The sequence below is a fragment of the Polyodon spathula genome, chromosome 33, assembly GCF_017654505.1.
Source record: "Polyodon spathula isolate WHYD16114869_AA chromosome 33, ASM1765450v1, whole genome shotgun sequence".
Taxonomy (NCBI): domain Eukaryota; kingdom Metazoa; phylum Chordata; class Actinopteri; order Acipenseriformes; family Polyodontidae; genus Polyodon; species Polyodon spathula.
Genome location: NC_054566.1, coordinates 5,484,182 through 5,510,971, shown reverse-complemented (window position 1 = coordinate 5,510,971; position 26,790 = coordinate 5,484,182). Strand labels below are relative to the sequence as shown.

The window sequence follows — 26,790 nt, the reverse complement described above, 5'->3', positions numbered from 1 at the left end:
GCACTCACGCAGAGCGCCTTTACTAGATGCGCCGCTCGGGAGCCCCTTATTTTCAATCTTGCCGCCGATCATCCAAAATCTAAAGTAACGGCAGTAGATACTTTTGTTACCTGGAGGTGTAGCGATGGTTCGCTCAGGAGAACATAAGAACATAAGAAAGTTTACAAACGAGAGGAGGCCATTCGGCCCATCTTGCTCGTTTGGTTGTTAGTAGCTTATTGATCCCAAAATCTCATCAAGCAGCTTCTTGAAGGATCCCAGGGTGTCAGCTTCAACAACAGTACTGGGGAGTTGATTCCAGACCCTCACAATTCTCTGTGTAAAAAAGTGCCTCCTATTTTCTGTTCTGAATGCCCCTTTGTCTAAACTCCATTTGTGACCCCTGGTCCTTGTTTCTTTTTTCAGGCTGAAAAAGTCCCTTGGGTCGACACTGTCAATACCTTTTAGAATTTTGAATGCTTGAATTAGGTCGCCACGTAGTCTTCTTTGTTCAAGACTGAACAGATTCAATTCTTTTAGCCTGTCTGCATATGACATGCCTTTTAAGCCCGGAATAATTCTGGTCGCTCTTCTTTGCACTCTTTCTAGAGCAGCAATATCTTTTTTATAGCGAGATGACCAGAACTGCACACAATATTCAAGATGAGGTCTTACTAGTGCATTGTACAGTTTTAACATTACTTCCCTTGATTTAAATTCAACACTTTTCACAATGTATCCGAGCATCTTGTTAGCCTTTTTTTATAGCTTCCCCACATTGTCTAGATGAAGACATTTCTGAGTCAACCAGAACTCCTAGGTCTTTTTCATAGATTCCTTCTCCAATTTCAGTATCTCCCATATGATATTTATAATGTACATTTTTATTTCCTGCGTGCAGTACCTTACACTTTTCTCTATTAAATGTCATTTGCCATGTGTCTGCCCAGTTCTGAATCTTGTCTAGATCATTTTGAATGACCTTTGCTGCTGCAACAGTGTTTGCCACTCCTCCTACTTTTGTGTCGTCTGCAAATTTAACAAGTTTGCTTACTATACCAGAATCTAAATCATTAATGTAGATTAGGAATAGCAGAGGACCTAATACTGATCCCTGTGGTACACCGCTGGTTACCACACTCCATTCTGAGGTTTTTCCTCTAATCAGTACTTTCTGTTTTCTACATGTTAACCACTCCCTAATCCATGTACATGTGTTTCCTTGAATCCCAACTGCGTTCAGTTTGAGAATTAATCTTTTGTGCGGGACTTTGTCAAAAGCTTTCTGGAAATCTAAATAAACCATGTCATATGCTTTGCAATTATCCATTATCGATGTTGCATCCTCAAAAAAATCAAGCAAGTTAGTTAGGCACGATCTCCCTTTCCTAAAACCATGTTGACTGTCTCCCAGGACCCTGTTACCATATAGGTAATTTTCCATTTTGGATCTTATTATAGTTTCCATAAGTTTGCATATAATAGAAGTCAGGCTTACTGGTCTGTAGTTACCTGGTTCAGTTTTGTTTCCCTTTTTGTGGATCGGTATTACGTTTGCAATTTTCCAGTCTGTCGGTACCACCCCTGTGTCAAGAGACTGCTGCATGATCTTGGTTAGCGGTTTGTAAATTACTTCTTTCATTTCTTTGAGTACTACTGGGAGGATCTCATCCGGCCCAGGGGATTTGTTTATTTTAAGAGCTCCTAGTCCCTTTAACACTTCTGCCTCAGTTATGCTAAAGTTATTTAAAACTGGATAGGAACTGGATGACATGTGGGGCATGTTGTCAGTATCTTCCTTTGTAAAAACTTGTGAAAAGTAATCATTTAATATATTTGCTATTTTTTTTCTTCATCTACGATTTTGCCATTTATATCTCTTAAACATTTAATCTCCTCTTTTGAATGTTCGCTTGCTGTTGTAATATTGGAAAAACATTTTGGAATTGGTTTTAGCTCCCTTAGCAATGTTCATTTCTATTTCTCTCTTGGCCTTTCTAACTTCCTTTTTGACTTGCGTTTGCAGTTCTGTGTACTCTTTCTGTGTACTTTCTTTTTGGTCCTTTTTTAATGCTCTGTAAAGTGCCTTTTTTCGCTGAATATTTTTTTTAATTGATCTATTAAACCATTTTGGCAATTTAGTTTTACATTTAGATTTGTCTACTTTAGGGATATAATTGTTTTGCGCCTCTAGTACTACATTTTTGAAGAACAACCATCCTTCTTCTGTGGGTGTTTTCTCTATTTTATTCCAATCTGCTTCTGTAAGTCTCTGTTTCATACCTTCATAGTTTGCTTTTCTAAAATTGTAAACCTTAGCTTTAGTCATTACTTTTGGGGATTTAAAAAACACTTCAAATGAGGCCATGTTGTGGTCTGAGTTTGCCAGTGGTTCTCTGACCTCTGTTTTAGTTATTCTATCTTTGTTATTTGAAAAGACTAAATCAAGGCATGCCTCCCCTCTAGTCGGTGCCTTGACAAACTTCAGCCACATCCTCCACATTAGAGTTGAAATGAACCCAATTCAGATAATGCCAACCTCTACATTACTGACAACGACAAATACACAGAGGGTGAGCACTTCCAAAGCATTTTCAAAAATGATTCGCTGGCACAGTGTTCGCGCTAGGCCTCGCCATTGCGCCAGTGCCTCCCTGAAATAAATGTCCCGCTTAATTTCTCTTCACACGCCTGTGTGTCACCCTTCCCAGACCAGACGCAATACCAATACGGAGTAAATTAATGCATTTTGTATTAACATGACATGCCAGATGACAGGCTAATCTTTTTTACTTGTTTGTTTACACTTGCATTTTCATAATTAAACTCCCGTGCCAGTGTTCTCCAGTCCAGTAGAGTGCGCTCACACCCTCCCTGGTTACAGTCAGTTTCACAGTAAAGTGGACGACAACATCAGGCTTGTTAACAACATGGCCCGGCGTAAATATAACCTTGTATCCCTGTTACCCCCGACCATTACTTCTGGAAGAATAAGTAATCAGCTTCGGCACTGACTGTTGAAATGTAGACTCTTATATTTGTGCTTAAATACTGTGAATTTGATCCCCTTTAAACTTATCTATTTGCGAGACAAAATATCTGTCTGATGTTTGGAGATAAGGAGTGACCTAGCAAGTGAATGGGAGAAATGTGTAGTGTTTTGCCAGTTTACTGTATTTTCAGATTTAAAGCAATTAAAGATGTAATTTCTTCTTACTGCTTCTGTTTCTAATATGTTCATATTTCACAGTAACACAGCTTGTGAAATATTCATTTGACCTGTGCAGAGAGCAGCAGGTTGATACAGATGGAGGATGCATGAAGACATTCTTGTACTCTAGAGCCAAGCTTGTTTTTTTTTCTGGTAAAATATCGCTGGCTGTAGTATTCAGATCTTTCTTTTAAATGTGTAACATGTGAAACAAACAATGGTGGTGGATCCCTTGCTTATTGCTTCACAGTTTTGATGGATATAAATGATCAATGCATGTTCCTGAAAACAACGTTAAGCTGAGCTGCGCTGCAGCAGTGAACAGATACGCCACTGCATATATATATATATATATATTTATTATCTCATTTTAAAAAACGGGAAAATCCAATAGGATTACAAATGGTATGTGTTTTAATTGTATTGGAAAGCAGGTCCTTTAGTAAAGAAGTTTAATTTCAACACAGACCCTCTTAAGATAAGATATTTATCATTAGCATGTGAAATTAATGACTTGATTTATTAAGTCCTGATTTATCAGTCTTGCGTAATGCACTGATACGCACACTTTTAAGTAATAGGTGTTAGTAAATCTCAATATCACAAATTGTTTGCACATGGAAGTGTGGCATTTAAAACACCTCTATATAGACATGTATGGTAAATGTGTGCTTTTGTTTGGTCTGTGCAACCTAGGAGCCAACAGCTCGCACAGCTACATTCAGACTGCCTTTGAAAACTGATTTCTTGTGAAAAATTCATTTTGTATTTGCTGCGAATGTCATGATGTCCTCTCTCTCTCTCTCTCTCTCTCTCTCGAAGTGCCAGATCAGCCGTTTTCAAATGATGTTTGACGTTTTACTGTATGTGAATTTATAGATTTACTTTAATAGCCTACACCCCTACTACAGCTAATCATATTAATGTCTTTTGTAATTACTAGTGAACAAGTGAAAGAAGAGAGTCGCAAAAACATGACCACCTGCTTATCATGGTGGTAACCAACATGTATATCATACTACTGTCTAAATATTATAGCAACATTAATGGCATATTTGAGAAATAACAAATAATTTGAGAATTTATGAATACGATATAGTAGCCTATTAGGGTTGTCAGTTAAGCCTCAAAACAGAGGTCGATTTAGTTGGGCACACAAAATATAATCGTTCAAGTGTCCCGCCCATGTACATTTTCTCTCCATTCCTCTCCTCGCTACGTTATTATTTTAATATCATTGCTGTTTAGTAAAAGCTTGTGCACAACAAGTGAATGTGAGGGGTAATTATGCCTTGGTAGCGTCAGGAGAAAAACTTGCTTTAGGCTTGTTAACATACTACAGGAGTGTTACTAAAATATTTATTCCAAACAGATCACAGCACTTTGGAATGTAATCCATATAGACTAGACACGAGTGTATGAAAACCGTCTTTTTTTAAAAAATGTTTGATCCCGTGACAGCTGCAGCATCACACATTGCATCTTGTTAATACTGTACACCTAACCTTCCCTTTCTGTGAAACAGACAATGCAGAAATCCCTGCCTAAAACATGATGATAATAATAATTACACTGTGTAACAATTTTTTTTTTTTTTGTTCCTGGTTGGTAGTGTTATTTCCTAATTGCTTATGCCTCAAAAGTATAGAAGATGGCTATTATTCTCCACAAACTTTGCTTTTGTGACCAGGACAGTGATATTTCAAAATATCACTATTTCCAATGGGAAAACGGACAAATTTGTGTCTTTTTGTTCACATAAAGTCAGAAAAAAACAACATATGAATCCAAATTAACATGTATTTATACTAAATTAATACAAAAATGACTACAAAAGATTTAGAAGTGAGTAGTTTTTCGAGATTTACGATTATACTGTAAATCTACTCCAAAATTGCATTTAATATCACTGATTGTTTGTGTGTTTGTTTATTTATTTAACATTATTGAATATTATTACATATTCATTTTCTTTAATGTGCGCAATTTATTGACAGGTTGTTTACCAGGAATACTACCAGGAATGCTCTGGATTCAAGGAGGCCTGCTTTTTTGTTTTGTTTATATCAAATACACAGAGGGGCGTGTACTTACAAATCATTTTCAAACCGATTCGCTGGTAGGATGGGACCAGCAAATCAGATGCTAGTTAACATGAGCAGGAAAAGCAGAGCACGCCCACTGCTTGTCTGTGGCAGAAATACTGTAAATAGCAAGGCTTGATAAGTCTTGATAAACTTAAATAATGTTATTAACTATGCACCTTCAAAAATGTAATTATTGAATGGATTATCCAGTATTTCTATAGATGTATATAATGAGGAATGGATTTTTGATTTAATCGTAGCAGCCCTATAGCCTATTATGTGTTTTTAATTTGGAGTTTTGTGCGGCGTGTTTCTCGTGCACTTTTGCATTTCATCTGCAATATACTGCACTATACTTGTTTAGAGATTTGATATTTAATCATGTAATACCTTTGAATAGATTAGGTATGGTATATAACATTAACATTAAATTTAAAATATGTTTTCCTCATTGTCCTTATAAAATAGAATTGTTTACACTAAACACAAAATCTGACCGTTCTGGGAGTGTCATTAAACAGTCTCTTCACAATTCACTACATGCACAGTGGCTCAGTTCTCTGTTCTACATTATTTGAATAGAACGATGTCTGTGAATTGCCAAACGTTTGTTTGGTTGCACAACTTGCTTTTCGAGCTTTTTGTTGTTGGTATTGGAAACTTCATGAATTGTGACAGCATGTCTTTGTGCATCAACCATTCTCAAAGCAATCCCTGCCTGTCTTGCTTTTGACAACACGTTTCCCATCCATATTGCAACAGCAGTCTGCCTCCCCTCTGTATAACCTGCTGAACTTTCCCTTGTTCCCACTAGACAGTCCACAAGATATTGCCGTCTTTCAGCTGAACTTCTGCATTTCTGTTGCTTTTGGCTGTTTTACAATATACTGGAATTCGAATCGCCCAGTCTATCTTTAAATTTAAATTATATAACGCAAACTGAAGCCAGATTGTCAGGTTTTTAACATTGCAGTAATGATTTTGTTTTTTTTTTTATCACTACTTTCCTGTCAATGCTGCAAGGATTTGGGTCAGAGATCCTAAGACAATCCAAGGGGTTATTATTAGGGCTGCACCTATTCGATTTTCTTGGACGATACCCATATCGGCCAATACTGATCGGATGCTGATAATAATAGATAGTGCAGGTAAGTGATTGTAAACTAATAGAACAAGACATAGGGCCTATATTTAAACTGTTTTATAAATGTTAAAAAATGAACAGATATTGTTTATGTTGTGTTTGACAAATTAACAGGAACCTTCTTTCCTTTGCTGTCTTCAACAACAAAATCCCTATGGTCACGGGCAGATTCTTCTGGGGTTTTTGTGTGTAGGCATTTTTGTACATTTTGCCACAGTTTTGTTTTAAATCCTCTGTATCTTAACTGCAATATAGCTTTAAATCCTGCTAACGAGTTTCCATCCTGATTGTAATCACGTATTAAATCTTGCAAGTGAAGTCTCCCAATAGAAATGTAGGAATGTGTATAATGTAACGACCCGGCGAACACTCAAGTCTTAAATATTCAAAAAGAGCTTTTTTTAAAAAGCATCACAATAATATTCTACTCACAGTTCATCATCAGATTGAATGCAGCATCAAGTCTGTTTTTCTGCACACAACTCTGATATCCTATTGGTGTCTTCAGATATTAAAAATCTCTTTTTTTTAAGATGTATTTATTGGAGGTTGATCGCCCATTACACTGGGAAATGACTGTCTCAGTGTTCTTGCGTCATTAGTATAGTAAGTGTGCCTGACCAAACATTCAATTCTGTACTGAAAGAAATTCAAGCATGAATAATGGTGTACGTTATCGGCTAAAATAACAAAAACTGACGTTTGCAGATTATAGGAAAAAACCCACGTCTGTGCCGTGCCAGTAGGCTGCAGATTTTATTGGTACATCCCTAGTTATTAGTGATGTGATTTTAAATGTATCTTTAATGTCTTTGGGAAAATATTTAATGGGAAAGGCTTTGACAAGAGTGGAGGCAGTGTTACATTTTTACCCTAACCCTGAATTTAATTTAGTACTGTATCTGTTACCAGAGTTTGCATTGGCATTAGGATGTCATTAGAATACCATAAGTTAATACACAGTCTGATTTTATGAAAAGGGGAGGCTTGGAAACTTCTCTGTCTTACGAATAAATGGTTAAGTTTTGACTGCCAGTGTTAGTGGCAGTTGATCCTAACTGATGCATGCATAACCACCCCTTTCCATAATGCTTTCGGCAAGGTATTCTGTCTGAGCTATTCCAACGAAGTGAGTGTGTATATCACAGTAATAACCCGCTGCCCTCCTGTGTTGCAGTCTGAATGGACAGCAGGAACACTCCCAAACCCAGGGGGCCAACCTCTCAGCGTTCTGCTGGCACCATGTCCTCACCGATGACGCTCAAGTCTGAGCTCAACGAGGACTACAACCTTCAGGAAGTGCTCTGGCAAGATGATGCCAAAGACAGGAAGAACAACAGCAAAGACAGCAGCGGGAAGCTGCCAGCCGAGATCTGCGTGGTGATTGGGGGGCCACGGAGCCCGCAGACCCTTGGTAAGGAATCTGGTTCTCGGTGGAGCCGCCACTAAATGCTGGTCGTGCTGTTTGTCTCAATGATGTCTCTGCATTTCCTTTTTCCTATTCCTTTCAGGGTCCTACATGTGTGGAATCTGTGGAAAGAAATACAAGTACTACAACTGCTTTCAGACTCATGTGCGGGCTCACCGAGGTAATGCATTCACCGTCCCTGCAGAACAACCACAGCTTGCACCTTTCTAAATCCCATTGCAAGGGGGCACACCATTCACCATCCCTGCAGGACAACCACAGCTTGCACCTTTCTAAATCCCATTGCAAGGGGACACACCATCCACCATCCCTGCAGGACAACCATAGCTTGCGAAGTGCCCATTAGCCTGATTATCAGAATCCGTGCCCATTAGCCTCTTCATATGTCCCTGATTATCAGAATCAGTGCCCATTAACCTCTTCATGCTAACCATTTTAGCATGTTATGGCTTTCTCTTTAGGCAATTATTTTTTCACTTAATCTGAAAATAGCCTAAAATGCAGTTTGGCCCTATTTGCATGTAAGGGACAGATTGTTAATACTGGGTTCTCTCCGTTTCTTTCAGGTATGAAATCAAATTTAAGTCTTTTAAGCAAAGAGTAATAATCAGGATCATTTTGATGTGTGGTGCATATAGGCAACATGGTTGTTAGAGTCTTGATGGTTAACAGAGAGAATTCAAATCAACATATATACATGATGCCTGACTTCCAGAATAGAACATCATGATATTGTATTAATGCATGGGGGTTTAGACAGGAAATCATGTCAGTCGTGCAGAGCAGCAGTCTTATTTATACTACTCTAATGACATCGTATTAACTGCCTGTTCTCTCTCTACAGAAACAGAAACGGGAGCAGGAGAGGGGAGTTCCCAAGGAGCAACCAGTGAGTGCATTCTTTTAAATTTACCAGAGGAACAAATACACCAAGAAACACAAAGTGTCTCTCTTTGCTTTCCTGTTTCGTAGATAACTTCCGGTATGCCTGCGACATCTGTGGGAAGAAGTATAAATACTACAGCTGCTTCCAGGAGCACAGGGACCTGCATGCAGTGGATGGTAAAACCTTTCGCTGTGGAGCCAATGTCATTTATTTGTGAATGTAGTGTTCTGGATCTTCCAGGAGCACAGCGACCTGCACGCAGTGGATCGGAAACCCTTTTGTTGTGGAGCCAATGTCATTTATTTGTGAATGTAGTGTTCTGGATCTTCCAGGAGCACAGTGACCTGCATGCAGTGGATGGGGAAGCCCTTTCATATTAAAGAGATTGTGTCGTTTATTTGTGGTGCTTGTTAATGTAGGGCTCTGGATCAGCACAGCAGATCAGTACCTGCTCTTCAGTCCTGGCCTTAATCAAGCAGAGCCTCTCAGAGCCTCTGAATTGTGTGCTGGTTTTGCAGAGGAAAATCTGCATATGAAGTACAGTGCTTGTTTGTATATACTATGCAAAACATCACAGACTTGGAAAAACTGGTACAAGAATATCTGTTTGCCATTTATTTTGTTTTTTTAGAAGGAAAGCAAAGACGTTCCATTTGTAAAAGAACATTTCAATAAAATTGATAGCATCACGTGTATATTTTTTAAAGGTGTCTAAACTATACTGTTGGCTGGTGATCTGTCATATTGAAGAGTCAACACCTGACACGCTGCCCTCCCTCTTTCAGATCCCTACGACCAGGCTGTCATTCCAGTGGACGATCCCAAAGAGGAGGAACCGACGGAACCTTTCCAAAAAATTGGACCAAGTAGGAATTCTACCGTCCTCTTTATTTTGTGTTTAATCCTGAGATGATCAATTTCAGACTATGACATCTTTCACACCTACTGTTTTCTCATTACAGAAACTGGGAACTACATTTGTGAATTCTGTGGAAAACAGTACAAGTACTTTAACCCTTACCAGGAGCACGTGGCTTTGCACGCACCCATAAGTAGGTGAACACTTGTTTTTATTGGAGAGGATTGGAGAGGAATGTCATTTTAGTTGGTTTTGAAGATCAATTGAGTGCATCTGATAAAATACAAGACCTAACGTTTTAATTACGGAGTAACCCTTTTTAATTGAAAGGTTTAATTTCAAACCTGCTTAGGGATAGTTGACTCTCGCACATTTAAAGTTAGTGCTTCAGGTATTCATTCCATTGGGTCCTAGTGTGAGTTATTTAAACTAAGAACTTGTATTTGTTCAGTGTGTTCAGAATAATTTTCTGACGACACATGCTGTTTTAGCTTTACGGTTTGATTGAATTAATAAACCTGGTACAATGCTGCAACTGGAAAAGCCTGAGTATGTTTAGCTGGGGTTTAATAAGGGAATTATGTCAGAACTTTATCATCTAACTGCTTATTTTAAAAATAAATTGAAAAAACTGACCTCATTGAGGAAGAAGCCCAGGAATTCCCCTCCATCATTAACGGTGATCATACTTGTGTCATTGTTGAATTAGAACAAAGATACACTGCTTTGCACATCTTTCACTTAAATAGGTTGCTCACACTTAACCTACAGGTTGTCCAGATAGTAACATTGGTAACAAGCATACCTGCTTCTCGGAGTTCATCCACTTTCTATTCTGTATTATTGTATGGCTCCGGAGCTGCGTGCTACATTCCTGTTGTGCTGCAGTGGAGCTCATGCTGTTAAAGTTATGGTGGGCCCCTCCTGTGTTGTGGAGGTCCAGTCCAGTGGTATGCAGAGCGAAGCTGAGAGGAGCTGGACAGACAGACGGAGGAGTGCTTTCACACTGTTGATCCAACTTTTTGCATATGATTTGCATTTTTATATTAATGCAAATTATATTACAGTGTGTTTTTCTGTATTGATCTTTGGACCTCACTAATGTAGTTTCCCACTCTAGTCCTCAATGGCCATTAACAGAGCCGACCACCTTATTACTTATATGGGTATTGTAACCTAAAAACAGCGCCTTCACTGCTACCTCGTGTGTACTCTGGAAAGCAGTGCCTGTTTGAAAAGCATAGCTGGATACCAAAAGTAGAGGCATATTAATCCACACTGCAGCAAACATGATCTTGTCTGACTTGGAGATGAGTGTGCTTCATCGTGTATTTTAGGAAGGGTTAACTCTGATACTGATGTGTGAGGGCTGTCTTTAGCAACAGCTGGAAAAGTGTTTTCCACTATCAATGTCTTCATAGTTTACGGTTCTCTTTTGGTATTCACACAAATGAGTGTCTTTGAACATCTTGATGTAAGAGAGATGCTACATCTCTGTATAAAGACTTGTGGAATCACTGTGTCAACCAGACAGTAATTGCCAAAGGATTTTTGTATTAAACAGGTTAACCGTGTGTTGTATTCATTTGATTTCTCTAGTCACTATTATGCGTATTAATAGGAAACCTTGTTGCCTTGATTTATGATTATCAATGTGGTTTTTGGTCTGGGCTGCTAGCAGCTGCTTACTGTATACAGGTGTGTCTCAGGGAAGCAATGCCAATATTGATTTACAAGAAGTTATTTGAACAGGTTGGTCCATTGAGATGCAAGCACCTCGTTCACGGCTACGCCCTGCCAGCAGCAGCAAACGTGGCGCCCCACAAACAGAACACAGCCAAATAGGTAAAACAACACGGCCATGTGGAGACGAGCCAGGAATCCTTCAGCACATGGATATTACCTGAACGGGTTTGATTGGGCTTGTTCAGATATGGCAACATTAGCAAAGCACAGGAAGACAACTCAACAGAACGCATGGAATAATAGCCCAATTGAGTGTGCAGCACAACACAATTCAATGCCTGAGTATATAGGTCTCAATCACATATCATATTCATGTAGTTTTTTTTTTTTTATTTCATCACATTCTCCACTGTTGTCATCTTCACCTATTGACATAAGACTTCAGTATATCCAGTAATCTTTATTGAGATAAAGGATTTTCCAAGCAGGTAGTGAAAGTGCCATAGGCAGTGATTACCATGTAACCCTCATGTAATGGGGCTCTTATCACATCCAGATTTGCTTCTGGACACGTCTGAGTGGCCCTCCTGCTTGTTTCACAGCCCACGCTGTGTCCAAAGAAAGAACTAATTGTGCTGTTGGTTCTCAACTGTTTTGCAGAAAGTGCTTTTTGCAGGAAAGCCGAAAGCAAAACACAAAACAGCGTGGAGGAAACGAACAGCTCCCAGAATTCCAGTGGTGAGTGCGAGCCTGCACGCCTTTGTATGTTGTGTATTGCTGACGCACTGCAGTGCAACGGCTGCCTCGCTGCCAGCTTGCATTGAACTATGAGGTTTGAAATAGCATGTCAAATCTGATTAGCATGGTCATCATTCAAGGTTGACAAACAACTAAATGTCTGGGGTCTAACCCTTTTAAAATTAATGCAACTTGATCTCAAAATACATACAAAAATACATTCCCTTGCTTCAGTTCAAATATGTCTTGTAAAATGTAGCCATACTCTTAAGGATAGAGCAAGGTTCAGATGTTGGTATTAGTGGAATAATTCCCAGCCATGCAGAGTATATTAAAACCCATTATCTAATGAAGGCAGCGGCTCCCTTTGTGGAGTTTAAATGCAGAATGCCAGCCGGCTCGGTGCAGAATCCAGCCTGTCTGTTTAATTGCTCATGTCTTCCACAGGAGGAACCAGCCCCTTGATTTCCAACCCCTTTCCTCTTCTACAAAGTAAGTAGTCTCTTTAATAATGTTTTTTGTTAAAGCAGGTGGTGTACCAGCAGCAGCTCCTCCATTCCTTTTTAATACACAATGCATCCAACTCTTGCCAGATCAGCTTCCATGGAAATGTTTTCAGTGTGTCGAGGACAGTGTCCTGGATTTAGAAGGGTGTCTTATCAGTTAGAAACACATTACTCACTATCTGCTTTTCATAGAGCTAACAAATACATTCCAGTAAATCTTACTACTGCAATAGCATCATTGCACACGTCTCTCATTTCCCTATACAGTGTGAAAGACAGTCTCATTATGGTAAATATCTATTTTATTTTTGTAATGGTATTTATTTTAAAGCTGCTAATGAACCAGTTCCATGCAGATATTCCAGTGCTGCACTTTGCTTCGGGAGGGGACACAAAGGAACCCAGACACATTGAAAACACGTGAATCATTGAAAAAGCAGCCATTGACTGCTGAGGAGCTTCAAACCCAGTCAGTGTGGAAACAGAAAGAATCATGTTCTCCTTTTAATTAAAGAAAAAACTGCTCTTTTCCTTGTAGAGCCGTACACATGTGGTGCTTGTGGGATTCAGTTCCAGTTTTACAACAACCTGCTGGAACACATGCAGTCCCATGCAGGTGAGGCTGGGCTGGGCTGTCTAATCGTGTGTTACTGGGGGGTTACATCTATCTTTTCATGCCTGGGAAAGATCAGTAAAACCTGTGGCAGACATTGTAATACAATGATAACATTTAAAATTTTAAGTTCTTGACCCCCCTCCCCCCTTCCCCCAACCCCCCGAACACCCACACAACAGGGAGATTTCTTACTCAATTCTAACTCCACTCTCTTTAGTTTGAAATCAAACAAACTCAAAACCTCTCAAACCTGGTTTTGTATTTTTTTGTTTTTTTTTTGTAAGTCATGTGCACAATGCATTCATATTTGAATGATGATCTCAGAAAACTCAAAAAGCACTTTAAAAGAAACCTTGTTGAATGAGGAACCAGTTAGTACGTAATGTTTGTCATCACAATATGTCTTGTTATTTTAACCAATCTATATGCCGTCCAGATGTTGGACTGGTGTTCCTCTATTTATATATGTATTTATTTATTCATTCATTAAATGTTGCAAGATCCAGCAGATCCCTACATAGCAGACCGGTAAACGCATCACCACTGACTGGACTCTTTCCTTTGCTCTTGATACAGCGGACAATGAAAACAGTGTGGTTGTTGAGCAGCTCAAAACATCTCCGGCCCCTGCTCCAGCTCCAGCCCCTACTCCAGCTCCTGCATCAGCTCCTGCTCCTGCTCCAGCCCCAGTTACCAGTGAACAGCAATGGAAATCCCCACCCCAAAGAAACCACACCACCAACTGTAAGCTATAATATTTATCTTGCATGTTGCAGATAGGAGCAGGGAATGACTGACAAACCTCAGAAAATATTCAATTTAAGGAAGGGGCATCACAACTGCTTAAAGTATTTTAAAACAAGAAATGTTAATGCCAAAAAATGTGGACTTGAACATACTCTGTAAAAGCAGATAGCGCTGCATATGAGAGTGTGTTTGGCTATCCTCGTACATTTGGTTAATTTATCACATGGCAAACCCTGGACTATATTTAGGTTTTTGTTTTTTTTGTTTTTTTTTTTTTTTTTTGGGGGGGGGGGGGGTATAAAGTGCACACAGTTCATTTTCAAAGAACTGGAAACAGATTATAACATAGCCGCCAAAGGCAGCATTTTATCTCACTTTGTCAGTTACTTCAAGGAAAATGATACCACAGAAAACGTGTTATTACATGTTTATATAAAAAACATTAATCACACATGAAAAAATAAATATGTTCCTCATTATGCCTGCCTTATACATTGTTTGTCTGTATTACTGTCATTTTAAATGTTCTAAATGAAGCTTCCTTGTAACTCCTCATGGTGTCTCCATACTGTTTTGTTTTCCCATCTTGGTTTCTTACGTAGCAATAGTCTAATCATTTTGTATTCTCTCTCGGCAGCCAACGGCACTGTACCAGAGAAAGAACGGCAACAGATTGCTGAGAGACTACTGAAAGTGATGTATGCTGATCTGGGAGCAGCTAGTGTCCTGAACACAAAGGACTTCATGAAATTAGCGCAGACGTTGGTTGACACTGGAGCGAGGTACGGCGCATTCTCCGTCACAGATGTTCTGGGTGATATGAACAAGCTAGCCTTGAAGCACTTGCCCAGAATGTATAACCAGGTGAAGGTAAAGGTGACCTGTGCCCTTGGCAGCAACACCTGTCTGGGGATTGGCGTCACATGCCACTCCCAGGTGGTGGGTGCCGACTCCTGCTATGTGCTCACCGCGTATCAAGTGGAAGGAATCCAGAGGAAGCGCTATGTCCTGGGGGTCAAGGAGGTGGACGTAAAGGAGTGTGGCGAGCAGGTCCATCACTGGGTGCAGAACGTCCTCTCGGAGTTTGTGATGTCCGAGATCCGCACCATTTACGTGACGGACTGCAAAGTGAGCTTGACCACCTTCTTCAAGGCTGGGATGTGCCTGGGCTGCTCAGCCTGTGCCTTAAACTGTGTAGTGCAAAGCGCGCTTAGCAAGAGAACTCTGCAGGCCCGCAGCATGCACGAGGTGATAGACCTTCTGAACGTGTGCGAGGACATGGCTGGATCTGCTGGCTTGTCCAGAGAGACCTTTGGCTCCCTGGAAGAAGCATCGCCGCCACCTTGCTGGGACTCTGTCACAGAGTCTCTGCTGCTGGTGAACGAACGCTATGAGCAGATCTGTGAGTTTTACAGCCGGGCCAAGAAGATGAGCCACATCCAGAACCTGAACAAGCAGCTGCTCTGCAACCTGGCGGCTATCCTGGCCCCAGTAAAGCAGGCAGTGGTGGAGCTGAGCTGCGAACAGAAGCCCACGCTGCAGCTAGTGCTTCCCACCTACGTCAAACTGGAAAAACTCTTCACGGTCAAAGCAAACGACGTCGGTGCTGTAAGCAAGCTCTGCCACTTCTTCCTGGAGGCTCTTAAGGAGAACTTTAAAATGGAGAGAGCGCACAAAGTAGCTATGATTCTGGACCCCCAGCAGAAGCTTAGGCCGGTTCCTGCGTACCAGCATGAGGAGATAATCAGCAAGGTGTGTGAGATGATTACAGAAATCCGAGAGATGAGCGGAGAGGTCACTGATATGGAGCCCAGCACCAAGAAGGCTCGGCTGGCCAGCAGCAGCAGTAAAGCTCAGGGAAGTGATGAGAAGCAGGTCAAAAAAGAAGTTTACGAATATTTGGCAGAACCTCTGTTCCAAGCGACTCCAGATCTGTTCCAGTACTGGTCGTCAGTCACCCAGAGGTATCCCAGACTAGCGAGGCTGGCTTTCTGGCTGCTGTCTGTGCCGGCGGTGGGTGCGAGGAGCGAGTCTGTCAGCATGTGCGAGCAGGCGCTGTCAATGAAGAGGAGGAGACAGGTGACCCCAGAGGAAATGAATAAACTTATTTTCTTGAAGTCAAACATGTCTTGAACAGGTCACTAAGAAAAAATAATTTTGAAAACTTTATTTAAGAGGTGCTAAATCTTAACTAAAGGCCAAGGACAGACACGCCAATAGAAATGTTCGACTTGCCCCCGTGCTGGACATCGTGAGAACAGCCTGCAGCCGCTAGAGCAAACATGTGGATATCTTCTAGAGGAAATGGCCATTTGGACAGAGTATAGTACTGGTCAAATACTTGGTAGGGTCACGGCTGCTATCCTGTTTTATAAATCACAAGAAAACAGCATCCACACATCCTGAAATATTTGAAACACTGATATATTTAGATTAAGTTGGCCAGCATTCCCCTGGTGTGTCTCATCTTCTCCCAAACAGTTTGCTGACATGTTTTTATTTTATTCTTTTAATATTTCATAGTATTTTAGAACAGCAGTATTGTGTAGAAGGTCATTCAATACTATTTTTGAGAACAAAGCTTGTTATAATGGTTTATATGTAAAGCCACATATATTTAACCATTTCATTCAAGTTGATAGCATTTTAATAAAAAATGGGTTTAGATGCAAACAGAGGAGTGTAAATTCAACCTAAACTAGCTTTACTAACTAAACCTGCTTGTGTCACGATATCTGCTACTTGTATATAGATAACAAATCAGCCAAATACTTGTTTAACACACACAGTAGCTATCTATCTAACAAAGGCAAACTCGCTGCAGTGTAGAGTATAAATACAGATTGCATTAATCCGTAAGCAATATTCAAATTAAAATAAGTTGCCTATTGTTGAAACATTTACACATACAGGCACCACGTGTCACAGCAGCATTCGAACTTGCCCTTGTGTAAGTTTTTGTTTTCTTTTAAATATCATTGTATGTTTGGGTGTTGCTGCAAGTGCTACATCAGTATTGATAGCAGCCCTGCTCAAAGTAAGCAGGAAAGCAGCGTTGGTATATAATGCATTGTATATAAAACTATTTTTGTGAGGGAAACAGAACATATTGGATGTCAGACACTGAATGTATAGGAGGGTAAGCATCTCCATGCTGTGTGAATACTGTAGAGTGTAGAGTACTGTGTCTCTAAACTACCAGAGAACACTCATTAATACAGCTGCTCCCTCACCGCAAAGAAAAAAGATTTTATTTTTATTCTTAAAAGGGTGGTGGATGTTTTATGTCCCAGAGGGTTACAATTTCAAAAACAAAGGAAATTTCAACACCATTTTTTTTTTTCCTTCTAGTTTACAAGGGGGCTGAAAATCAGAGTGAAGGGGATTATATACTGTGTAGACCTACCCCGGACACCCAGACTGGCACTGTGCTGGCAATGGGGGGTGGGGTGGGGGGGGGGGGGGGTGGGGGTGGGGGTGGGGGGGGGGGGGTTGCAGTTTTATATATTTAATAGTTTATTTTGTGTTATTGTTTCACGCTCAGGTCCTAATAACCCAAGGGGGGGGTTGGGTGTTCACTTTCTCTGCCTGTTTTTCTGAGTAACAACAAAGTGAAACTAACAGCAGACAATATGATTCAAGTTCATCTAGAAATAATTAGCCAGACAAAGCCTTTCTGTGGGTTGTGAGGGGGCACAACTATATCAGTGTTTGTATTAAAATGCATGTATTTTACCTGCAGTGAAGCAGAAGCTGAATGTAGTTATATCTGACACTGTTACATCTTGGATATGTCAATGTTTGACACTTGGAAAGGATTGCAGTACAGTCAGCACTCACTCACCCGACTCTACAATTTTCACTTCAGCGACAGTTAAAAGAGTGCGACGCATATCTGATTATTTCATCTGGTTTGAGGTGTAACCTGCCCCCTGCTACCCAAACAACCCCCTGCCATGCACAGTCATTTCATACAGAGAGCAAATATGTTTGAGGAACTGTACAGGGAGTCATTCATTCTTTAGTTGAAATTTGTTACCTCGCAATTTGGGGGAGTAACACAGCAGGGAACACAAAAAAAGATACCATGTCAGAAATACACAGATGAAAGGACTAAGTAAGTGGGCTTCCATTTTGATTTAGTTGGTTTTGTTGGTACGGTATTATAATTTCAACAGAAGTGTTATTTTAATACAGAACGGTATGATTCTGAAAATATCACTTTCCAAAAGAGACGACTGGACATGTGGACTGTATACTTTTAAATCCGGTACGTATTGTAGCAGTATGTGAAAATCCCCATTAACGACCCAACAGCAAAATGAAACCAAAATGTTACCAATGAACAGAACTGTGTACAACGTAAAAGGCAATGCAATTTAACAAAAGATTAAAAAAAAAAATACAGAATTAACAGTATTCAAAATTGCAGAATACAGTGCTCGATAAGACCCTAATGTCACAGTTCACTTGCAAATGAAAATAAATAAATAAATACATCACAGTCTCTAAAACTGTTTAATGACTGTGTAACTTTTACATTACTGTGCCTTGTCTCATTCGCTTTGTTTTTGGAGGAAGCGCTTTGTAACTGCAGTGCACAATAAAGATAGACTGATTTGTCATGCCAGAAAACAAACAAACAAACAAAAAAAACACAGGCTGTAATGGTTAAACAACTCAATTGTAACATTGAAGAGATGGGCTTCATATCACAACTGGTGACAGCTGGAAATCGCGTGTGAGGGGTAAATGCATGAATTTGTTACATGTATATAATGGGGATTGACTTTATTCGTACAAGGGTGGTAAAACGCGACTGACGTGTGTCTGGGTAACAGATATCCAAGTGCTGACTATATTGAACTGGCATGTACATATAAGCTGCATAGTTTCATCCCAGTAGAGGGCACTGCTGTGAAACAAGCTGGCATCCCTTTGCTCCTCAAAACTATTCTGTATAGTACTGTACCTTTATACTGTACACTTGGTAAACTTGCAAGACAGACACTTAGAGCACAGTGTGTGTTTCTGTGAGAAGTCAAAAACAGAAAACATGGTTTTAATGTTCTGTACTGTTGCTTTGTAGTAAAGAAGATTTTAAGACAAAAAGAAACCAAATAGTCCTTTTTTGGAAAAAAAATTAAAATGTATGTATATAGCGTTATCTGTAGCAAACCAAGCTGTTCACTTTCTACTGCCATCACACATGTGGGTTTTATAGAAATACTGTCTCTTGTCCTGAATAAATAGAAACTCAATTAACATATTCTGTTTAGAACTCAATCCTGTTTTTTTGCATTCTGTCATATTAGTTACAGGCAATACAAACTTAACCCTGATTTAACTTTAGGATGTGTTCATCTCTAAACAAACGCTACATTTTAGGGCAGTGTTTTCTACAGGGCTTGCCAGATATTTCTTATAACTCATGTGTGTTTATGTGTTTAATATTTCTTAACTACCAGTAGTAGTTTTAATTTATACTTTTGTAGTAACACACTATTTTTCTAAATTACCAATGATAGCATTAAGTCATGTTTCAGAATGCCTGGACCTCACAGCGCTGTATTCTGTATTTAATAAACATTACCTAACATTGTATGCGCTGTATTATGTATTTCATAAGCATTACCTAGCATTGTATGTGCTGTGCTAATAATAAACAAAGTGTCACTGAACAGTCTTGCTTGTTTTCTTGTGTAGTGTTGGAAAGCATGACAGAAAACAGCTGTCTGTACGGATATTGTCACAGTGTGTGTTCGGTATCATTGAGACAGACACTGGCACAGCAAATACACGTCAGAAATGTTACATAGGGTTAATGAGGCTTATTTCTGCATGTATGATCCCCACAATCAAACTGTGTACCGAGTATGAAGAAAAGATCTTGCAGCGTGTGGGAACTCTGGAAAGCAAAAAGTTATATTGCCCAATATGACAGCCATCTTAAAGGGATGCTTACCAACTGCAATAGTATTTCCATTGCTGTCACACCAGCATTCTTCAACTGGGCATATTCGTTTTCTACCTACTTGTTTTCTATCAAATCCAAAAGCATTTACTAGTTATTGTTTTGATGTGTGGAACAAAAATAACTTCTCTATTTTGTACATTATTTAAGACATTCAAGTACATGAATTAAAGTATGTAATTAAAAATAAAACGGGTGTACACAAAACTAATTTGTTCCCCTGAGAAAAAACCAAAACAAACCTTTTGGTAGCCAACAAAATTCGACAAAGGCCTCTTTGTTTACAAACTGCTGTTTCTGCTGAATAATCGTTAGCTCGGCGCATTCTTACTGAGGGTTTGAAGCTCAGCTGTGTGAGGTATGAGCAAACGAAAGCAGACTGGGAGTTTGATACATTGCTAAAAGTGTGTTGGGATGATAGAGACAAAGCCACAGACCCAACTGATTGAATGTGGATGTGACATCACCAGATGTGCACTGTGGGTAAAAGAGCTACGCTACCAAACGAGCAGGTTACACTTCCAAACCTGATTCGAGCATCGTCTTCGTTTGTGCTGCGGATACTTGCATTTGTAGGTTTTGCTTAGATGTAAATGTCAACAGACGTTTGCATGGGAAACATCAGTCTCTTCTGCCCATACAATGATTGCATTAACAATGTGAAGTCGCTGGGTACATGCTAGTGACCAGACCCTTGAAGAAGAATGCAATCAGAGTTGCTTAGACGCTGTGATGTTTTTGGATATGACCCTGAAGGTGGTATGCAGTTCTGTATTTCTTTTTGCATATGTGACACTTCAGGCTTTTGAAATACGCAAATAAAAACAACAAAAAAGATAGATTAATTGTAGGATAATGATTATTTAAAATCATTTACTGAACACTTTAGCAGCAACTGTGGCAGTTATTGGAAAATCAGTTTCAGAGGGCTCAGAAATTAGTTGCACACCCCCTAGTGGTAATTAGATTTTAAAAAAAGTCACTTCCAAAATTCTGCTTTCTAAGTAGTCGAAAAGGGAAATCTTAATGGATTAGTTAGTAAGCATGGTAAATCATGATTAACTAATTGTTTTCAGTGGCTTCTGCTGCATTGTGTGTAAAACCACAGGGATGGAAACACTGGATCTGTTTTCAGCTCTTCCATTGCATAGTACTTGATCAGGGCATGATTGGAATACCAAGGTTAAATGGAACAGTGTGTCGTCTGTTACTGTGCTGGCGGGACATGAACATGCCATGCTAGCAAACAACTATACTGCACCGGAGTCAGGCAGTAACAATTGGAAAAAATTGGATAATGCATTAACTTGCATCCATCAGAGCCTCTGTACTGTAATCTACTACGGATCCTAATCCACAGTGTTCACGTATCAGTGAAGCAGCACGATCAAAAAGTCTCCAGATTTCAACATTCCTGTGAACACTTTGTCTATAATACAGCAAACTGCAGATGCAGGTCGTCAGCGTTTCCGATTTGCTCAATATCCTGATGTTGAGGTCACCTTGCTTTCATGGTTTAAAAATGCCTCTGATCACAACCGGACATGCAGGTTTCAAGCGCAGTTCATTTGCAATGTATACTTTATACTTTTGCTAATTAAAAAAAGAAATGAAAGACTGACCTGAATTGTCAAGTTGGGAGTGTTGATTCATGTAGGTAGAATTCTCAATCAAAATGTCATTGGAGCAACGTGTGTACATCGAGTCCCCACTGAGAATATCATTGTTGCGGGGTGTGTGCACAGAACTCCCATTGAGAATGTCTTGAGATTTCATCAAAACATGCAATGAGCATCAGATTCCTCTGTAAAACTCCACAGGGTTTCATCAGACTCACTGCGTTCTGGGGTTGGGTTTTTTCATAGGCAGCACAATTTGGATTTTCTTCTCTGTAAATAGGAAAGCAAAATAAAAACAGCACAAAAGAGTAAAGCACAGTAGTAAAGGCACTGTCAAACACTGCAGAGCAGTACAGGAGCTCTAAGAAAGAAGCCTTGCAAATTCAGTGCATAGCAATCTCCTTTGTACATAATATTTCACTGTTCTGCAGACGACACACAGATTTGCATGCACACTTCTCCAGACTTGAAGTTATCAATCTCGTGTCTCACGCTTTGTCTAAGTGACATTAAGAACTGGATGCAGCTACATTGTTTAAAATTGAATCCTGACAAGACTGAGGTAATGCAGGTGAGCTCCTCACATCAATTAAATAAAAGTGGAAATTTTAAACTGGTTGTAGATGGACTTGAGACACAGCCTAGCACTAGTCTAAAAAATCTTGGTATTATTTTTGACCAAAACTTGGCTATTTATGAGCATATTCGTAATATTACTAAAATTTATTTTTACCATCTGTGTAATATTACTCTTATTCGCTCCTGTCTTACTAAAGCAGATGCAGAAAAGCTGATTCATGCCTTTTTTTCTCGTATAGACTACTGTAATGCTTTGCTAGCTGGTGTCTCAAAAAATGAATTAAAAATTTTACAATATGTTCAAAATTCAGCAGCCAGAATTTTAACTAAAACCAAATTCACTGATCACATTACTGCAGTCTTTGCCACGTTACATTGGCTCCCAGTGGAGTTCAGAGTACAATTTAAAATCCTATTGTTGATTTTCAAGACTCTGCATGGGTTAGCGCCAAGCTGTATCTGTCAGCTTCTGGTTCCATATACCCCAATCTGCTTCTGTGTTCCTATGATTCAATCTACTCAAGCTATATCTGTGAGCCTCTGGTTCCATATACCCCAATCCGCTTCTGTGATCCTATGATTCAGTCTACTCGAGGTACTAGGAACTAAGTGGTGATCTTTTAGGACAGAGCCTTTTCATGTCTAGCCCCATGGCTGTGGAACGACCTCCCAAAACTCATAAGGGACAGTGACTCTGGAACCACTTTTAAATCGAAGTAGAGAAAACATTGTTATTCAATGGCTTTTATTGTATGAACAAATTGTTATGTTTTATTGTTCAGCGCTTTGAGATGTACATGAAAGGCGCTATATAAACTAAAGATTATTATTTTTATTACTTTCAGTTGAATGCATGACACAGATACAGGGCTCAGTGAAATAGAGGCTCATACTGGTACTTGTTGATAACTACTGCAGTAGACTATTGTTAATTCAGACCCCGGCAAGCCAAACTGGCATACAATCCGAACCACACTGCCATCGCAATGAACTTTTAAACTTAATTTTAAAAATCCTCTGTTTCTAATCCCACCATTTTTTAGATTATTTCTAAACACACATATTTTCTTTTGACAGCCACTGAAAACTGTATTAAAAAAAAAATATATATATATATATATATATATATATATATATATATATATATATATATATATATATATCTGGTCAAAAGTTTTGCATCACCTGTAATTTTAGGATTGATAAATAACAGTGACATGAACATAAAATGTAGATCTTTTATTTAACAGCATGTAATCAAAAGAAACTACAAAAGTATTCACCCCCATTGGATGTTTTCACAGTTTGTTGTGTTACAACCTGAAATCCTGATGCATTTAAATGGGATTTTTTTTCCCTTTGATTTACACAACCTACTCAACACTTTCAATGTGTGAAAAAATGGGTTGGGGGGGGGGGGGGGGGTGAAAAAACAAATCAATTAAAAATAAAAACCTGAAAAGTCTTCATTAGGTAAGTATTCACCCCCTTTGCTATGACACTACTAAATAAGCTCAGATGCAACCAATTGCCTTCAGAATTCACACAAGTTAAATGGAGTCCATTGTGTGCAATAAAAGTGGTTCAGATTAAATGCACCTGTCTCTGTAAGGTCCCACGGTTGGGTAGTGCATTCAAAGCAAAGATACTACCATGAAGACCAAGGAGCTTTCAAAGCAACTCCGGGATAAAGTTGTGGAAAGGTACAGATTAGGGGAGGGGTATAAAAAGATTTCAAAGGGATTGAGTATCCCTTGGAGCACGGTCAGGTCGATCATTATGAAGTGGAAGGTGTACGGCACCACCCAGAATCTGCTTAGAGCAGGCTGTCCTCCCAAACTGAGCAGCCGGGTAAGAAAGGCATCAGTCAGAGAAGCCACCAAGAGGCCAATGCCAACTCGTTCCGTGGCTGAGATGGGAGAAACTGTCCATATGTCAACCATAGCTGAGGTACTCCACAAATCTGGCCTATATGGAAGCATGACAAGAAGAAAATAATTTCTGAAAAAAGCCCATGTAAAATCCTGCTTGGAATTTGCAAAAAGGCATGTGGGAGACTCTGAAAAGATGTAACAAAAGATTTTGTGGTCTGATGAAAATCCAAAGATCACCAACTAGCAAGATCACCAGCAAAGCAACCCCAGACCATGACACTGCCTCCTCCATGCTTGACAGTGGGAACCACACGTGCAGAACTCATGCGCTCACCCTCTCTGCGTCTTACAAATACTCAGCGGTTGGACCCAAATATTTCAAATTTTGACTTGTCGGTCAATAAGACCGACTTTCACTCCTCAAACATCCAGTTTCTGTGTTTTTTGGCCCAGGCAAGTCTCTTCCTCTTATTCTGCACTCTTAACAATGGTTTATTTGCAACAATTCTTCCAGTTAGGCCAGCTTTACACAATCTCCTCTTAAAAGTTGATGTTGAAACATCTGTACTTCTAGTAGCATTTAGCTGAGCTTGTATTTCAGGGACTGTTAATCACCAGTTTCGCAGACTTGTGACTCGAATGAACTTGCAATATGATTCTGAGGTCACCCTTGGCCTTCCTGACCATGTTTGGTCCTCATGAATACCAGTTTCTTCAAATTGTTTGATGGTCTTGGCCACAACAGTTACAGACACTTGTAAAGTTCTTGCGATTTGTCTTAAAGATTGACCTTCATTTCTTAAAGTAATTACAGACTGTCTTTTATCTTTGCTTAACTGAGCTTATTTTGCCATTTTCTGCTCCCTTACATTCAGGAATGACAAACTTGTGCCTATGCTACCTATATTTATAGTAATCATGGACCCTCACCTGTTAACAATAATTGGTGACAAAAGGTTAGTTAGGTAACATGCTAGTTAACTCAGAGAACATCTAACAAAGACACTTTTATACTTAGGCCAGTGTTCTAACACCGTGTTATACACATTTCAGACTTTTAACTGACTTGGGCTTCAAACTGAAATCCCCTTGCTTTGGGTGACCATTTCATTGAAATTGACAAAATTTATATTTTTATTTAAAAATTAAATTTTTGAATGCAATTCACTTATGATTATCAGCTTATATAAGTACACGTATCATATAATGAAATATTAAGTGTTTATAGACAAGTTTATACAGTTAAAAACATAGATAATCATGAAAAACCTGCTTTCAAGCAAGTGTACTCAAACTTTTGACTGGTACTCTGTGTGTGTGTGTGTGTGTGTGTATATATATATAATATTATATATATATAAAATATTTAGAAAAAGATTGAGTGCAAACAGCCAATCAGCTTCCAAATCTAGCTGGCTTCTATTTTGTATAGATGCCCCCTGGAACGTTGAAGTGCTTAACTGAATTATATTTAAAATCAATCCACGCAATACCGGCTTTTTCCCTTAACATTCTAATCTACAACTAATTTGATAACATAAAAAGACTACTTAAACATACTTTCTGACGCTGGTCTAGAGACAAGGTAAATCATGTCTGTGACAGGGTCCTTTAATGAAAGCTCAATTCACAGCTACTGGACAGCAAATCAACAGGGAAGACACAATGGGACACAATTATGTCATTGGCTGGATCCAAACAACACTCTCCCCCAAAAATAGCCAATCAAACTGCCAACCCTGTTTCAGTTCTTTCCGCACCAACCAATCCACTCCCAAGTTTCGAGTCAGACTCAGTACTACACGGATTATTCAACAGTTGCACATGTCCAGATAATTATAATAAGAAAGAGTAAGACCCCAATAAATAAATATGTTAGCAATAATAATAATAATAAAGTTTTCTCTACGTGTATGTTGTTTTTCTATTCTAATTATAAATATAAGTTTTTTTTTAAAAGAGAAAATAAATAAATTATTTTCTAATAGCGATAGATAGCGATAGAGCCCTCTCGATGCGGGCTCTACCGTGTGATAGATGACCTTGACTTTCATTAGCGCCCTCGTCTACGGCTCGGGACGAATAACTCCAGACGTGGTCATCTACCACATGGTACAGCCCGCATGAGAGGGCTCTTTCACTTAAAATATATATATATACACACACACACACACACTTGGTATTGAAAGAGAGGCCCACAGGTTAGCTGTTCTGCATCTGAGCTTGTTTACCGTCCCGTTCTCAGATCCTCCTCTAGAACAACATGCTTTTCTGCTTTGTTATGTTCTAGCTAGACTTCCTCTGATATACTGTTACTATTCTAATCTAATCTCACATTAAACACATCTGGTTATAGGCTTTGTGCAAATCTAGTAGAATCACAGTAGACTTAAATATTAATCCAATAGCTGTTAAAAACAACAAAAAGAACTCTGAATTGTTAGAGAAAGGCAATATGAGCCAACTGAAAAGATATAATAATAATAATAATAATAATAATAATAATAATAATAATAATAATAATAATAATAATAATATAGCGGCTTTCATAGTGGACCACCATCACAAAGCGTTTTACTGGGGAAGGCTGTGAACTGTGCATTATATGCAGAGTCACTTACAATAGGACATTTAACATCTCATCCGCAGGATGGAGAACAGGGAGGTTAAGTGACTTGCTCAGGGTCACACAATGAGTCAGTCAGTGGCAGAGGTGGGATTTGAACCTAAAAGTAATCCAGCGTTTTATCAAGTAGGAGGAACTTTGAAGAGGCTGTGCTACAAACTGATAGAGGAAGCCTGCTGGAACAGAGGCTGTGAAGCTTAAAGTGGTTTTACACACACAGACATCCTGTC

At 39.3% G+C, this 26,790-nt stretch overlaps 1 protein-coding gene across 3 annotated transcripts in view; it reads left to right on the top strand.

Moving 5' to 3' along the window:
- The window catches only part of LOC121303548 (zinc finger protein 618-like), a 28,867-nt gene extending 11,547 nt beyond the window's left edge, over positions 1–17,320 (top strand). Inside the window, exons 2-13 of one of the 3 annotated variants that reach the window (XM_041234310.1) lie at positions 7,599–7,835; positions 7,933–8,010; positions 8,695–8,739; positions 8,823–8,912; positions 9,522–9,602; positions 9,699–9,788; positions 11,348–11,440; positions 11,942–12,019; positions 12,467–12,511; positions 13,064–13,141; positions 13,718–13,885; positions 14,526–17,320. In XM_041234310.1, the coding sequence (XP_041090244.1) occupies positions 7,604–7,835; positions 7,933–8,010; positions 8,695–8,739; positions 8,823–8,912; positions 9,522–9,602; positions 9,699–9,788; positions 11,348–11,440; positions 11,942–12,019; positions 12,467–12,511; positions 13,064–13,141; positions 13,718–13,885; positions 14,526–16,021 (2,574 nt within the window). In that variant the 5' untranslated portion in view covers positions 7,599–7,603 and the 3' untranslated portion in view covers positions 16,022–17,320. The remainder of the gene's footprint in view (positions 1–7,598; positions 7,836–7,932; positions 8,011–8,694; positions 8,740–8,822; positions 8,913–9,521; positions 9,603–9,698; positions 9,789–11,347; positions 11,441–11,941; positions 12,020–12,466; positions 12,512–13,063; positions 13,142–13,717; positions 13,886–14,525) is intronic. The other 2 variants (XM_041234311.1, XM_041234312.1) reach the window with 2 other exon arrangements.
- Positions 17,321–26,790: the final 9,470 nt, after the last annotated feature.